Here is a 17,742-nt window from a genome sequence, read left to right on the forward strand (position 1 = left end):
TACTGTGGTATGTAGAATATATTCTTCTAGATGGACTGCCTTGTCTGGCCCCAGTGGGAAAGGAAGCTCCTAGCCTTGCAGAGATTTGAAGTGCCAGGGTAGGGAGATAGCCAGGGAGGCCCCACCTGCTCAGAGGAGAAGGAGAGAGGGGTGATAGGGGAAGGACTGTGGGTGGGGTGACTGGTGGGCGAGTGAGCAGGATGTAAAGTGAATAAGTTAAAATTAAGTAAGTAAGTAAAAATTTTAAAAACAATGCTAAAGATATATATGTATATGTATATGTATATATATATATATATATATATATATATATATATATTGAAGCCTAGGACACCCAATTTCATGCAAAGCACACTAATGGAATTAAAAACACAGATTAATACAAACAGAATAGTAGGTGCTTTCTACATATCACGTCTTCCAATAGAAGTGATATGAACAAAAAATAGAGAAACCTCAGAATTAACTGACATCCTATAGCAAGTGAAAGTAACAGAAATTGCTAGGCAATGGTGGCTCACGCCTTTAATCCCAGCACTTGGGAGGCAGAGGCAGGTGGATCTCTGAGTTCTTCTAAGCCAGCCTGGACTACAGAGTGGGTTCTAGGACAGCCAGGGCTATACAAAGAAAGTTTCCCTCAAAAACAAAAGCAAAGGCTGGATCCCAGATGAATTCACAGTAGAATTCTGCCAGGTATTCAAAGAAGTACAGTCAAATATATCTTAAATTGTTCAAAACAGAATCAGTGGGAAGAGAGAACTTATAGAGCCCACCTCCAGTAGAAAGACAGGGCATCGAATGAGGGATGGGGTTGCCATCCCACAGTCCAAAACTCTGACCCATAAAAATGGATAAGAGCCTGACGAAAACGAGGTCCAGTGATAGACCCAAACTGGACCTCCCCAGCTCAAGGGGAGGCCCCAAGGCCTGACACTATTACTGAGGCTACGATGTGCTCACAAGAGGCCTATCCTGACTGCCTTCTGAAAGATCTAACAAGTCAGATGCAGATATTAGCACCCAACCAATGGACAGAAGCTGCTGACCCCTGTGGTTGAATTAGGGAAAAGCTGGAAGAAGCTGAGAAAGAGGGTGACCCTTTAGGAGGACCAGCAGTCTCAACTAACCTGGACCTCCAAGATCTCTCAGATACTGGGCCACCAACCAGGCAGCATACATCAGCTGATATGAGCTCCCCCCAGCAAGAATAAGTCAAAGATGTCCACTTTCATCTCTTGCTAAATGTGTAACTGAGCAAAGCAAAAATACAAAAAGAAACAAAGGTATCAAGGTAAAAAAGGAAGAAGCCACAGATCCTTGCGCACAGACGTTTACTATGACAAAAGTCCTAAGTAGTCCATCAAAGTACTTTCAGAGCTAAGAACACAGTTCAGTAAAGTAGCAGGACATACAGTCAATATTCAGAAATCAATATCTGTCTATACACCAATGACAAAGGCGCTGAGAAAAACATGGACAACGCAAGCCAATCACAACAGTTAGGAAATAAAACACCTGGCAACAAACTAAATCAAGGATGTGAAAGATCACTATGATGACAATTATTAAATACTCTTAGAAAAATGAAACAGACAACAAAATAACCCACAAAACTACAGCTAAAGCAAGGATCGAGACAGGGGTGCGTCCAGCTAGGAACTCTCTCCAGAACCAGGAATGGGCAACAGAATGAAAGAGCAAGCCACAGAATGAAATAATATTTAGCAATCCACTCTTCTAATAGATGAAATGATCTAACATTTAACATGTGTAAAAACCTGCAGCTCGGCATAGACTTTATATCACCTACCACAAAGAAGCACAGATATGAACAAATAAATGGGAAATGTCTTAATATCATGAGTTATCATGGAAATACAAGTCAAGACAATTTTATATCATCAAACCCAAAGTGACTATTACCAAAAACATTAAAAATTCAGTAACACCCAAGAAAGTAACCATTTCACACAAACCCAAAAGAAGAGAACCACACGAACATAATACCATCACTAACAGCAAAAGTAACAGGAACCAACAATTATTGGTCTTTAATATCTCTCCACATCAATGGACTCAATTCCCCAATAAAAAGACAGGCTAACAGACTGGATACATAAACAGGACCCAGCATTTTGTTGAAAACAGGAAACACACATCAGTGAAAAAGACAGACACTATCTCAAAATAATAGGCTGGAGATGAAACCTGAAGAGACCACCCCCCAGTAGATAGACATGGCCCTCAGTGGAGGGATGGGGCCACACATCCATCTCAAAAGTTTTAACCCAGAATTGTTCCTATCCAAAAGAAATTTAGAGACAAAAATGGAGCAGAGACTGAAGGAAAGGCCTTCCAGAGACTACCCCACCATGCAATCCATTACATTCACAGACACCAAACTGCAACACTGTTGCTGGTGCCAAGATATACTTGCAGACAGGAGCATGGTATGGCTATCCTCTGAGAGGCTCTGCAAGCACCTAAGACAGATGCAAATACAGCCAACCATTGAACTGAACCCAGGCACCAGTGGAAAAATTAGGTGAAGGGCTGAAGGAGCTGAAAGGGATGGCAACCCATAGGAAGAACAACATTATCAATTAAGAGGACCCCCTCAGAGCTTCCAGGGACTAACTCCCCTCCCCCCAAAAAAGTATGCATGGGCTAGTCCATGGCTCCTGCAACATATGTAGCAGAGAACTGCTTCATCTCACATTAATTGGTCCTGTGGAAGTTTGATACCCCAGAGAATCAGGATGCTAGAGGAGTGAGGCAGGAGTCGGTGGGTAGGTGGGGGAGAACCCTCTTAGAGGCAAAGTGGACAGGGATAGAGTCGGGGTTCATGGAGGGGACCCCAGGGAGGGGGATAACATTTGAAATGTAAACAAATAAAATTATTTTAAAAATAATAATAAAGTGAACAATGACTTTTTTAAAAACTCAGGTACTGATTAGAATGTGGAAGTTGAGAACTCTCAGATGATGGCAAGAATTAAAATTAGTAGAGCCACTTAGAAGACAGGGAGGAACTTTCTAAGAAGATGAGAAATAAAATTATACTGGAATCAGTGAAACTCCTGTGGTTGTCAATGAGTAGGAATTGGCATGTTGAAGAGATACAACAAAATTTGCAGTAGCCAGCATATGGTCAACCTAGGTGTCTCTTGAAGGACAGCTACATAAAGAAAATGTTATATATATGCCTCTCACTGAAAAGATTAAAATTCTGCCATTTGATGCAACATGCATGAAGCTAAGGAAGTAAAATATGTCAGTTATTGAGAGGCAAAGAATATAAATTTATCTACCTGAGAAAACTGGATTGTTGATGAAACAGCAGGGTAGAATCACATAGTAGCTACCAGAGCCAAGAAGGGAGGAGTGGGAAAGTGAATGCGTAGTTAAAGATATTAGGAACAGCTGGGCAGAGGAATGTTCTGTTCACTAAACAGAAATTCACTAAAATAGTAGGACAACCATAGTTGACCACAACTAGTGAAAGACTTCAAAATACCTAGTAGATATGCTGTTGAATGTTTTGAACCAAAAAGTTGTGCTGACAGATATGCCAGTTACCCTGACCTGACCAGTGCACATTACAACGTGGATTGCCATGTCAGACTGTACCCCTTAAATATAGATGTTCAATATATGTTAATTATTTTGCAGAATACACTTCTTAGAAGAAAACCACACAAAAACCTACATCGAGGGGCACAGTCCTCATATCAAGAGCTGGGGACATGGTCTTTTGCCATCTCTATCAAAACCAGGACAGGTGCTTGGAAAGTTGGAAAGTAAATCCTACCATTCTCATAGCGATGAGGATTCCTAAAGACCCACAACCATATGAGCAGCTAGACACTGGCTTCTTTGTTTCAAAACTTACAGCAGAGCTACATGAACCGAAGTACTGTGGTGTGGCATGAGGCTAGATCAATGGAATAGAATAGAAAGTGCAGAAACCATCTTGCATGCTCATGTCTATACGTTTCTGAGAAGAGGCAGTGGCTACTCATGGAGAAAGAATGATGTCTGAAACAAAGTGTTGGGGAAGCAGAATATCCACATAGGTTTCATGTAGACAGTGTGCCACACATCAGAAACAAAGGTGAACCTGAGACCTCACATTGGTGAAATGGCCCTGGATATGGTGCTGAAGGACAACAGTCTTAACAGCAGGTGGTGATGCCACAGAACTTTGGACTTGCAAAGCCAAGCTTTAGATTTGACATCATGGCACAAGCACGAGGCAGAAAACTCTTTGGAAGGAAGTGAAGTTGAGCTATATATACAAAAGGACATCATGACCAGGGGAAATGGTGTACACGGTGAGGCTGTGAGGCGTGTGCTAACAAGGGCTGCTATACAGAATATCCCAAGCCCTCATCAGAGACAGTAATACCCAAAAAAAACTAACCCCTATTCTGAAATCTGTGACAGGGCTGAGAAGATAGTTTTGCAAATGTGTCCAAAAGTGAACAAATATGAAAGGCTAGAGAAGAAGGGAGTGGGAGGTCAAAAGAACCCTCCAGAACAAAGAATGTTCTTGTGGGCTCACTCTTCAGGTGTCCATGATGATCAAAGTCCATCAATCAGACCCTGGACTTAACCAACACCATACCCTAGCCCACCAGACTGTAAGCTGATTCAAACCTTGGAGAAGGTGAGTGCAGCCTTCTCTCTCTATTCTGGTTATGGCCACAACAGTTGCACACCCCATCGGACTGTGGGTATCATCAAGTCAGTAACAAAACAGTTGCGGTAAATCTCCAACCCAAATAAGCCTGGGCAATGAAAACACAACTCAATTAATATGACTACACGCTGTGCACCTAGATTGAGCAGATCTACCACTACACTACCATCTTCCTCATATAAGAGACCCCATTTGCAGTTTCTCCAGGCCAAATGCTTCTGCTCCACTTTCCTTCTTCTCCTCCTCCTCCTCCATTGTCTTCTCTCTCTCTCTCTCTCTCTCTCTCTCTCTCTCTCTCTCTCTCTCTCTCTCTCTCCAGCTCTACCTTCCCCTCTTTCTCCACCTAACCCCTAACCACCAGCTTTAGCCTTTATTTATAAATTAAGGTGGGAAGCAGGTTTACAGGAAATCACCTGAGTGCTGACTCATTCCTTGTTTGCAGCCCCTCACATCATTTGAAAACATCAAATACAATTAGCCCCAGGGCTATCCGCAACAGTGGAAGGCCTCACCATAGAAACCAAAGTAGGGACTTCTTAATGTGAATGTGACCACCCCAAAACCCAGCTCCCAGAAGAGCAGACAAGCCATGAGTAGATTCAGTTCAGCATGACAGATGGGGTGCTCACATCCCGTTAATTGGACTCCATGTATTCTTGAAACAGACACTGAATAGCAGGCCACTGAGGTGACATGAACTGCTGGCTGGTATCCAGTTCCCAGAGGGGATTGATATAGGACACAGGACAATCTGGCCAGGCCTGGCACAGAGACCAAAACAGACAAAGTACTCAGGTCTACAGACCAAAGATTCCTCCTTTTGTGGTCCTTCAAATCATGAGTGAACTCCATGCAGATTCTGACCACAGATGTTCTCACTTTAAGGAAGAAATGGGTACCTATGTTTCAGTAAGAAGGGTAGATGGACACTGATCTAACAGCCTCTCAACTCCAAGATCCAGACTGGAAAAAAACCCTGGGCAGAGCAGAATCATCTACAGACTTGACTGCCAAGGATATCTCAATGTCTCCCAGTAGCAATGTGGAACCAAGATGACAACAACCGTGATGAACAGAGAAGATTCTATTGACCATATACTGTGGAGCAGAGGCCTGATCCCCTTTCTTCATAATCAGCTACCCAATACCCACACTCACAACCTCATCATAGGACATTCCTACCTGTGCACACCACCTGGGTGTAAGATTGAAGGTCGCACTGCTCTAAAAAGTTCACATTGATCTTGCAGTAGAAAATGTCAACCTCTGTTCCTTGGCAAGACACGAATTTCTGTTCTTGACTTCCATGGTGAGTTTTGGACCACTGCAGAGCGGTGCCACACTCCAGCTGTCTGCACAAGATACTTGCCTCTTCCTTCTGTAGGTCACATTTCAGGAGTATGGAAGACCCACTCAACAACTCAGGAGACCCAGCACATGGACTGGCACCTCTGGCCAGCCTGACTTGTTGAAAGTTATTACCTGGTGGCACAGGGGACAAAACCAGCTCCTAGAAGCTTCTGCCAAAGGTACATGATCAGAGTCTGCAGAGTGACTTTTTTAGTCTAAAGCATTGCACAAGATCCCTGGCAGTGTCCCCAGCCTTTAGAACTACCCTGAAATAACAGGCAAATGGAGTCGATCCTTCCAGAATGCCACAAAGGCACAGGATCACATGGGGTGAGGACTCTTTCCTCAAAAACTAATATGCCAAGTCTCCCTGACTTGAGCTATGCCTACTACACAGTGACAGTGTGGGGACCTCAAGGTGTTTCCTGAGGTGATCTAAGTAAAGCAATGGCACATGAACCTGATGGCTGACTTTTAAAAATATATACAAGAAAAGTTATTAAGGAGAGGAACAAGGAGAGTGAGGACTGATTTTCTTTAGAACAGGGAAAGTAAGCATCCCTTATGGTCTCTCATCATGGAACTCAGGAGCAAAGTGCTCACACCTGACCATACCCCCTCCTCCCTGGACACTTGTCTCAATGCCTCCACTTACAAGGCAAAATAAAAGAAGAATGGGGGGGGGAGGGAACCTAGGGATTTGAGCAGCCTTCATCTGACTCACCTGAACAGATAATGGATACCACACACTGGCACTTGCAGTCACTGAGGGGCCCCCAGCCTCCCAGAGAACACTCCCAGAGCGTGGCCTCCTCACCACTGCACTTGGTACCATACAGCCAGGGTGAATTCATTTCTTCAGGTCTCAAAACATACTGGAGGGTTGAACGTGCATGGCTACAGCCAAGATGTCTGCAGGTCACTGAAGCTTCCTGCATGCCCCAGTGGTCACCACACACAAGGCCTTGCTGCTCACTGTGTTCTATTTGCAGACGGCCATCACATTGGTTTGCACCATCTACGAGATTCAGGGAATCCTCCCCAACCAGTCCTTCTGAGATGAGACATGAGTTAGATGGAGAAGATACTGAGAATTTCATTCAAAATGCTTCTTAATGAGAAAGCCCATCTTTGCTGTCCATCACAGTTACTCCTTTTTCTCAGATTCCCTCACTATGAATATTCTGAATTATAACAGAATCAAAATGGTTTCTCCAGTGAAACTTTAGTTAGCAGAAATGAGCACAAAGAAATGAGGCATCAGATATCAGCAATGCTATTCTGTCACTGATCTTGGTTGGCAATATTTTGTACACCTGTGTCCCTCACATACAGGCTCTGTAAACAGCAGTGTTCACTCACCAGAAGGGAGGACCCAGCAGGCCAGAAGCAGAAGCCACAGAGCCAGAGAGGATAGTGTCATTCTGGATTTCACCGCAGCATCAGTTCTCCAAACTGATAGTCTCAGTTCAGGAACTTGTTCAGTCTCCAGACAAAAGGCGGGCTCTAATTTAGAGTGATGCTGTTCTAGGGGCAGTGCCTGTAAGCACTCTGGGAGCCTCCCTTACATCAGAGCTGTCATCTGTAACTCAAAAAGGCTTTCACTCACTGTGCCAGGGCTCAGAAAGCATCAGTGGTGTGGAACTTCCTGCAGCTGGTACCCAGTACAACCCCAGGTGTAAGGAGGACAAGAAGTCATACAGCAAGGCTTCGATGGCTGTGCCTCTTGAAACCAGTGTAAATAAAACACGGCAGCAAATATTGTTCTCTCCCTCAAATAGAAGATCTCAATAAGGACCAGAGTCTTTCCAAGACTTGTTAGTTGTTAATAAATAGACATAAAATTTTTATGATTTCACCTTTTTCTTCTTATCTAGGAGTGTCTCATAGGGCAGTTCACCCCACCACAGGTCCTCAGAAATTCCCACAAACACAGCTAACAAATGAGAAATATTTGTAAGCTGTCCAACTGGAAAGAAGCTGGAGCCACTCCCCATGAGATGCTCAAGGAGGTTATGGGGCTTCTAGGTGGGGAAGAATGAGAAGTATGGCCAGGGAGACAAGTTAGAGAAGAGCAGCCTGTATCCACCTCCAGAAAAAAAGATGGGACCCAGCCATGGGGAAGGCAGATAGTGAAGGCATATCCTCTTCTAACTGGGAATCCTCAGTGAAACCTCAGGCTTTTGACTGAGCTGTCATACCTTGGTTACCAACTCCCATGGTATACTGCCATTGTCCTAACATCACATTTAACAGTGCCTAACAGTCTATGAAAATTAGGACCAAGATACTTGGAAAAACCAGGCAGACTAACCAAAACACTAAGAGGTTCTGTTCTTTACTGTGACACTATGAGGGTCAATGTTACAGCTGAGCATCAGTAGAATACAAAGGTTGCCAAAACTTCATGTGGACCTATGTATCTAAAACAATAGATACTATTCTCACCACAAAGAAATGATTGGGTTATGAGGTTACACAGATACTATGTCCACTTGATCTATTCACGATGTATACGCATATTAAAATGTTGTGGTTTTGACAGGAGTGTTGGCACATGCCTGCAGCAGCACTTGGAAGGTGGGAACAAGAGATTTGGTAGATTCAGTTATCCCCAGCTACCAAGTTTTAGGTCAACCTGGGCCCCATCTCAAAAGGACAAGAAAAACACATTATATACCTTAGCTGTTTTTAATTTCCTTGAGCAATTAGAGAAATAAGAAATAAAATTTAACATTACTAAGTTGACATATCAATTAACATATCAAGAAATTTTAAAAACACAAAGGCAATATATTTTAAATAAACTATTGAAAAACAGAAAGTCCTGACACAGCAACAGAGAAGTTGCTGTTCATGTATTCCAGATTCACAGAAAAACCAACAGCCAATGTCTCATCAAAATCAGGAAGGTAAAAACCAGAGGTAGGGAAAGAAGTCCAAAGAACTGGAAAAGTCAAACAATGATTTGTTTTTTTATCTCCAGCAATACTCCTCTTTGAAGTAAAGGGTCCCGAAGTTATGTGAAGAAAAAAAGAACACTGGCATATATGGGCATAATAGAGCATGGGTACTGTTCTTTCTGTGATTTTCAAATGCAGCTTCTTTTTCTCTTACATGATATAAAACATTAATACATAAATCCTAATTTAAAGCTATAAAATATGAAGTTTAATTTATGAAAATGGCTTAAAAGGGAAAACAAATAATATAGGAACAGAATATATATAATATATATGTCTATGTACACATATATGTCACATATATATTGCAAAATTTTGGAAGTCAAGTTGATGTTAACTCAGAGTTTATCATTATAAATTAAAGGCATAAACTGTAGTAGCAAAGTAACTCTAGGAAAACAATTTTGAAATATCTTGAATCTACACTCGATTGTTTATTACAATGTTATTAGTAAGATCCAAGCTAGTTTACCAACCTAACCATCTATCATCTGATAAGTAGATAAAGAAAATGTGTATACACACTACTCTGCCATGAGATCATGAAATCCCGTCATTTCCAACAGCATATCAGGAACTGGTGATCATTATGTTAAGTGAAAAAAACATGCAGAGAAAGACAAACACTGGTGGTATGACTCATACACAGAGTATGAGAGATTATCTCGTAGAACTTAATCTTAGCATTGTGTGTGCCAAAGGCTGGAAAGGGCAGGAGAGAAGAATAGATGTATAAAAGTTGATCGATGGGCACTAAGTTGCATTTAATAAGAAAAATAGTTGCTATTCTATGGGACAATAAGAAGGCCATATATACTGTATCATATGTTTCCAAAGAAGCCTAGGAACAAGTTTTGAATGTATTCATCAAAAGAAAATGACATGCTTCTGATTAAATACATATGATTATCAAATTTGAACACAATACCACATATATATGTATTTTAAAAGCTACATAGTGTACCAAAAAATACATATAATCTTGATTATCAATTAAATAACTTTTAAATAATAAAATATAAGTAAACTGGAATATGATGAAAAGTCAATTTCTAAAACTACATACTATTAAATAATCAATAAACACAAAATGCAATTATGGAAAAAATAAAAAGGGTTTAAAACTTGTAAGACATTCAGAAATAGACAACAAAACAGAAGACATATCAATGCCTAGTGAGCAGTTACTTTAGATGAGAATGAATTAAATCTATTATCAAAGGGAAAGAATTCCAGATTATTACAAAAATATTACATATTATCTATGACAGATTTGCTTTTTATTCACTCACAGATAGGTTGACAGTGAAAGGACAGATTAAACATTGAGTGCACAATGACACCAGACCAGAAAGGCTGTAAGAAAAACACTGGGGCATGAGACCAAAAGGACCGCTATAAACTGACCGAGGTGTCAGTTCACCAACGATGAACAACAGCACACAGCACATAAACAGCAGAACTCGGGGAAATAAAGAAAGAAGTTGTTGGGGAAAAGAAGAGGTGTACACAGCTCTGCAATAGTGACTACAGACTTAGAAAGCTCCAAGCACAGTAGACAGAACAGCCACAGGCAACATGGTCAGGAGGTAGAGAATGCAGCAACCCTCAAAAGCATCTGAGACTGATTGGCACACAGACCTCCCGACATAGTGAATAAATTTAAAATCTGGTTTAAATGAAAATTTAAAAAGAACTCAGACAATTAATGAGGCAAAAAAAAAAAATCAAATCATGGGACTGGAGAGATAACTTTGTAGCTAAATGCATTTAGAGTTCTTACAGAGACCTGAGTTCAGTTCCCAGCACCCACATCAGACAACTCATAACCCCAACTGCAACTCCACTGCCAGGAGATCTGAGCCCTTCTTCTGGCCTACACAGGCACACACACACACACACACACACACGCACACACACACACACGCACACACGTGCACATGTACACATGTGATTTTAAAATAAGTATTTAAGAATCTAACAAATCAAAAAGAAAATGAAAACACAAATAAAAATACAACATACCAAATGAAAAATAAGAAGTATGCAGTATGTAGAAGGATATTTTTTACTATAAACACCTATATTCAGAATCTAGTGTAGGGAAAGAGCCCTGCAGAGACTTGATGTACCAGGGTGGGGTGATACTCAGGGTAGGTCTCCAACCTCTCAGAGGGAAGGGCAGGGAGATAGAGGAGGGACTGTATGAGTGGTAATTGGGAGGAGGGGCCAATAATCACGATGTTAAATAAATAATGTAGGGAAAGACAAGAGAAAAGGCCAAACAGTAAATAGAGCAGAGACTGAGGGAATGGCCAAACAGTAACTGGCCCAACTTAAGACCCATCCTATGGGCAAGCACCAATCCCTGACACTATTACTGATACTCTATGCTTGCATGCATGAGCCAACAAAATTGTTCTCTGAGAGACTCCACCCAGCAGCTGAATGAAACATATGCAAAGGCCCATAGACAAACATTAGATAGAGCTGGGGGAGTCTTGCGAAAAAGGGAAGGATAGAGGGCCCCAGAAAGGATAGAAACTCTACAGGAAGACCAACAAAGTCAACTAAGCTGGACCCTTGGTGGCTCTCAGAGACTGAAGCACCAACCAAAGAACATACATAGACTGGACCTTCGGCCCCCACACATATGTAGCAGATGTGCAGACCAGACTTTGTATGGTCTCACAACAAATGGAGTAGGGGCTATTCCTAAAGCTGTTGCCTGTCTGTGGATCCTGTTCCCCTAACTGGGCTGCTTTGTCTAACCTCAGTGAGAGAGGATGAGCCTAGCCCTGCAGAGACTTGATGTACCAGGGTGGGGTGATGCTCAGGGTAGGTCTCCAACCTCTCAGAGGGAAGGGCAGGGAGATGGAGGAGGGACTGTATGAGTAGTAATTGGGAGGAGGGGCCAATAATCATGATGTTAAATAAATAAATAAATAAATAAATAAATAAGAAAAGGAAAGGAAAGGAAAGACACAAAAAGAAAAGAAAAAACAAGAATGTTTTAAAATTAATAGCTAAACTTTATACGAGTGAGGCAGAGGGAGGGAGGGACCTGAATGGGAGAGGGGAGGAGAGGAAAAGGGGACAGGATCAGGTACGGGGGAAGACAGGAGGGAAGTCCAGATGGCCAGAATAATGAATGGAAATTTGCAGTTGCAGGGGGAGGGGGGTGGGGCTGAGGTGGGTGGAATGCAGTATGTAGAAGGATATTTTAGAAGGACCCTCTAGAAAGTCCCAGAGACCTGGGTTGTGAGAGGCTCCCAGGACTCAGTGGGAATGATCTTAGCTAAAATGCCCAACACTCGGGAGATGGAACCTGAAGAGACCATCTCCAGTAAATAGACATAGCCTCCAATGGAGAAATGGGACCACCCACTCATCTTCAAAATTTTTGTCCCAGAATTGTTCCTGTCTAAAAAGAAATGTAGGGACAAAAATGGATCAGAGACTGAAGTTGGGCAGTCCAGTGGCAAGCCCAACTTGGGATCCATCCCATGTGAAGTCACTAAACCTTGACACTATTGCTGATGCTGTGTTATGCTTGCAGACAGGAGCATAGCATGGCTGTCCTCTGAGAGTCTCAACCAGCACCTGACTGAGACAGATACTCACAGCCAACCATTGGACTGAGATTGGGGACCCCCATGGAAGAGTTAGGGGAAGAATTGAAAGAGCTGAATGAGATGGCAACCACATAGGAAGAACAACAGTATCAACTAACCCAGATCCCTCAGAGCTCCCAGAGACTAAGTCACCAACCAAAGAGCCTACGTGGGCTGGCATGTGGCTCCTGACACATGTAGCAGAGGACTACATTGTCTGCCCTCAGTCAGAGAGGATGTGGCTAATTCTATAGAGGCTTGATGCTCCAGGGAAGGGAGACACTAAAGGGTGAAGTGGAGGTGTGTGAGGGGTTGGGAGAGCACCCTCACAGAGGCAAAGGGGAGGGGTGTTGGGGTGATGAAGGACTCTGGGAGAGGGGACCAGGAAGGGAAGCAACATTTGGAATATAAATAAGTAAAAGCATTTAATAAATGGCAATAAATAAATAAATAAACACCATTACTAAATGCAAAAAAAAACAACCTAGAATAAAGAAAAGTGCATGAGAAATAGCTCTCTACCTCTGTGTATGCATCATCCTGCTAGAAAAGCCAGACAAAGGCATCACAATAATAAAAAATTACAGACTAGCATCCTAAAGATTCTGAAGCAAAAGTCTCAACAACATTGAAGAATACAGAAATTAACTGCAAATGGAATGGCGTACCAGAACCAATTACGATTTATTTCAAATAATGGAAATCTACAACCAATGGAGGTAGGGAGGTAGGGGGATGAGACAGACCTGTGATAAGGAAGTTGTCCAAGAATCAATGGGAGTGACCTTAGCTGTGACTCACAGCATTGGGGATGTGGAACCTGAAGAAGCTACCTCCTATAGCCAGGCAGGAACCCCAGTGGAGTGATAGGAACCCCAGTGGAGTGATAGGAACACCAACCCACCCACAAAGCTTTCAACCCAAAATTTATCCTGTCTACCAGAAATGCAGGAACAGTGGATGGAGCAGAAACTGAAGAAATGACCAGCCAATAACCAACCCAACTTGAGACCCCTCCCATAAGCAAGCACCAATCACCAACACTATTAATGATATTCTATTATACTTGCCGACAGTAGTCTAGTATGGCTTTCCTCTGAGAAGCTCCCAGCAGCTGACTCAGTCAGATGCAGATGTTCACAGTCAAACAGTGGATAGAGCTTGGAGACTCTTATGGAAGAATACAGGGAAGGATTGTGGATCCTGAACAGGATAGGAACTCCACAGGAATACCAGTAGAGTCAACTAACCTGGACTCTTGGGGCTCTTAGAGACTGAACCACCAACCAAAGAGTATGCATGGGTTGGACCTAGGCCTCCTGCACATATACAGCTTGGTCTTCACGTGGGTCCCAAATAAATGGAGTGGGGGCTATTCCAAAAGCTATGGACTGTCCATAGGATATGTTATTCTAGCTGGACAGCCTTGTCTGACCTTAGTAGAAGAGGATGCACCTAGCCCCACAGAGTACCAGGGTGAGGGAATCCCCAGAGGGCCCCCATCCTATCTGAGAAGAATGGGAGGGGTAAGGAGGTGACCAGAAGGGGGCAATAAGTGGGATGTAAAGTGAAATAATTTATTAATTAATTAATAATAAAGGTTTATCTCAGAAAGGCAAAGTTGATTCAATACATAAAAAACAACCACCATACTAGAAAGCACTAATACATCAAAGGGAAGGGAAATGATAATCTCAAATTGTGTTTTTAATATAGTTGGTATCCTTAAATTATTCAAAAGAATTGGAAAAAAACAGAAATTTGTAACGTATCACCAATGAGTGTTTAGAAAGCACTGCAGTTAGCAATGTACTCAAGCACACAAGACTAAGACTGAAAGTCTTGGTCCTAAGATCAGGGACATGAGAAGCATGCCCATGTTCATAGCACCCACTGAACACTGGAAGCAATACAAAAGAAACCAAAAGAGGAAAACCAGAAGAAAAGAAGACGGGCTGCCAGGCTAGACAGAGCAAAGATCTGTTTAGAGATGAGTAGAACTCATATGTAGAAAATCCAGAGGCCTTCACAAAGAAAGTAACAGAGGTAACACACTACCTTATAAAGTTGCAGGATATGTATAAGCATGTAAATTATTTAGTTAACCATTATCTTGACTGAAGAGTCAAAAATGATATAAAAACTCCATTACACATTAAAAATCTAGCAATACATTTCACCCAAATATGGAGAAGCTGTAAAAGAAATCAAACTTTGCTTTACATAATTAAATAAATCTAGAGCCCAGTCAGGAAATTTAGCTTAAGAAGTCCTGCCCAAGAGACTAACTCAAGGGAGAGAGAGAAAGGAGCAAACCACGGGACACCTGTGACACGGTGAGACACAACAGACTTTCTAGGTGTCCTGGCCCACAGGTTCCTGGGAAGGAAATATACGATAAGAAGCACTTGAGGCCCCATTTTCAGAATCCTTTCTCACAGAGCCTGAGAATCAAACATTCGTGTACACCCACCCAACCTTCAGCACGGGGGGTTGGGGGAGCCACTTAGGCACTGTGTGACTATCATCCCCAGCCTTCATCATGGGGGGCCAATTAGGCACTGTGTGACTTTCAACATTTCCCTTCTTGCTGTGACCTGAGGAAGGTAAATGGAGAAAGGATTTACGTGAGTATTAAGTTAAGGAGATGCAGTCTGCCATAAAGAGAAAGGCAGGCAGCAGAAATGTGAGGCAGGCAATCTCATTGCATCCTAATGTAGAAGGAAGCAGAGAAAACACAGGATGTGGATCTGGGCTCTAAAATCTCAAGACCCACCTTCCCCTAGTAATCAATCCATATTATCCAACCAGGCTCCATTTTCTAAATAATCTACAGCAGTGTTGTTAGTTGAGTACTAAGTATTCAAATACATGGGCTTCTGGGGGGCTTCAGACTCAGACTGCAGCAATGAGCAGGCACAGTCCTCACAATCTTCTTTTTTTAATTTTAGATTTTTTATTAGATATTTTCTTTATTTACATTTCAAATGTTATCTTCTTTCCTGGTTTCCCCTCCAAAAACCCCCTATGTCCTCCCCCGTTCCTCCTGCTCACCAACCCACCCACTCCTGCTTCCTGGCCCTGGCATTCCCCTACACTGGGGCATAGAGCCTTCACAGGACCAAGGGTGTCTCCTCCCATTGATGACCAACTAGGACATCCACTGCTACATATGCAGCTGGAGCCATGAGTCCTACCATATGTTTTCTTTGGTTGGTGGTTTAGTCCCTGGGAGCTCTGAGGGTACTAGTTAGTTTGTATTGTTGTTCCTCCTATGGGGCTGCAAATCCCTTCAGCTCATTAGGTCCTTTCTCTAGCTCCTTCATTGGGAACCCTGTGCTCAGTCCAATGGTAGCTTCCAGGTTGATATCAGCCTGACTTTTCCATGTTCTATGACTCATATGTGGTACCTTCAGAAATAGTGTCTTATCCTCAAGTTCTGGAGGGTAACCAAGAAAAATAGCAATAGACTATAATGTTTGGATGGGCCTATGGGAGCCCATGGATGGGCCTATGGGAGCCCAAGGATCAATAACTAGAAAGGGGGTATCCTATATTTGGGACAAGGCTTTTTCTTTTATAGGCAATGATCTCTGAATGAGGCATTATATCCCTGTAGTAGGTTAACTCCATTATAACCAGATAGATAGATAGATAGATAGATAGATAGATAGATAGATAGATAGATAGAGATAGATAGATATAATATGTATAAATATTTTATGTAGGGTTATATATAAAAAATATATAGAAGATATATATAACTTATAATATATATATGGTCATATATACATATATGGCCATATATACATGTAAGTAAATATTATATATATATATATATATATATATATATATCCTTCTTCTACCATGTCCTCCCATCCATCACTTCCTGTTCCATTATTCCCCTTTCCCCTTATTACCATCCGCATTCTATATCTTAGAAACCTCACTCCTTGGCCCCTTACTACTGTCTTGTTTTCTATGAGTATTCCCATTTAAACATCTCTAAAGACTCAATGCCCATGTTCAGCTTGAAGAAGTTGTGAACAGTCATTACCCCAGTTCTCTGGACGTGGGGGTCTAGAGGTAGTTATTCTAGTTGTCTTTTTAGGGAATGTTGAAATGGTCATAATTGGAACAGGGAGGAAATAGCTAGAATTGATTGTGTAACCATAATCGCATTTGGTAGAAATCTTTACAATAGTTACTAAGTTGAAGTCATAGTTTCTTATTTTGGTACAGAATTTATTTTGATACAGAATCAAGGTTATCATTGGTATAAATTTCTTCTCTTGATACAAAATTTTAAAAGTACAAGGCTTGGACCCATTACAAACTGATCTGGGATGTTTAACCCTATGAATTAAGGGCTAGATAGAAAATTCATGGTTCTGAGTTTATTGTTAGGGTGTTTTCAGATAATTTAATTAGAAATAGCTGAGAGTAGTTAACATACAACAGTCCAGATTACTTTACATAGGTAGTTGTTTTCAAGAACATCAGAAATACACAGAATATGACATTTAATATTATTTATTCTTTTGTTGTTGAGACATATCTGCTCCTAGCAGCTCCCCTTTTGTGGATTCAAAGAAGAAACTGTCTCTACATCCAGGTGAGGTAGTACATTATGGCTAGGAGGCCAGTGGGCAGAAACAGCCTATCTCTTTTGCAGACCTGTACCATTCTTGAGAGGACACAAGTTACAGGTTAGGACAGCTTAGTTCTGCCGAGACAGAATAATCTAGTCCGTAATAAATCCTGTTTTTCAAAGGTCTGTTCATGGCCATTTGTTCAGGAAGCACAATGTCCTGAGTTAGGTGCTGAGGAAACTGAACACACACGTGGGATGTGTGGAACTGATCCTCTAAATACAAGGAAGAAAGGTGAACTCAACACCCATCATAGCCCTGAACACAGTGCTGAAGGACAACAGTCTTAACCAAAAGCAGGAGGTGATGATGCAGGACTTTGGACTTTCAAAGTCAAGCTTTATATGTGACACCAAAGCAGAAGGCAGTAAACAGAGAGCAAACACCAAATCGGGCACGTTGAAACTGTCATCTTACAGATGGAAACAATAAGGGGGGGGGGGGGCTGTGAGGCATATGCA

At 41.9% G+C, this 17,742-nt stretch overlaps 1 protein-coding gene across 1 annotated transcript in view; it reads right to left on the reverse strand.

The window, feature by feature from the left end:
* Window positions 1-17,742, reverse strand: part of LOC110298462 (scavenger receptor cysteine-rich domain-containing protein SCART1-like) — a 62,354-nt gene that overhangs the window by 24,958 nt on the left and 19,654 nt on the right. Inside the window, exon 6 of the mRNA XM_085841114.1 lies at window positions 5,885-6,026. Coding sequence (XP_085697240.1) covers window positions 5,885-6,026 — 142 coding nt within the window. The remainder of the gene's footprint in view (window positions 1-5,884; window positions 6,027-17,742) is intronic.

This window comes from Mus caroli, unplaced genomic scaffold (assembly GCF_978045245.1).
Source record: "Mus caroli unplaced genomic scaffold, Mus_caroli_1 scaffold_8, whole genome shotgun sequence".
NCBI classification, from domain to species: Eukaryota; Metazoa; Chordata; class Mammalia; order Rodentia; family Muridae; genus Mus; species Mus caroli.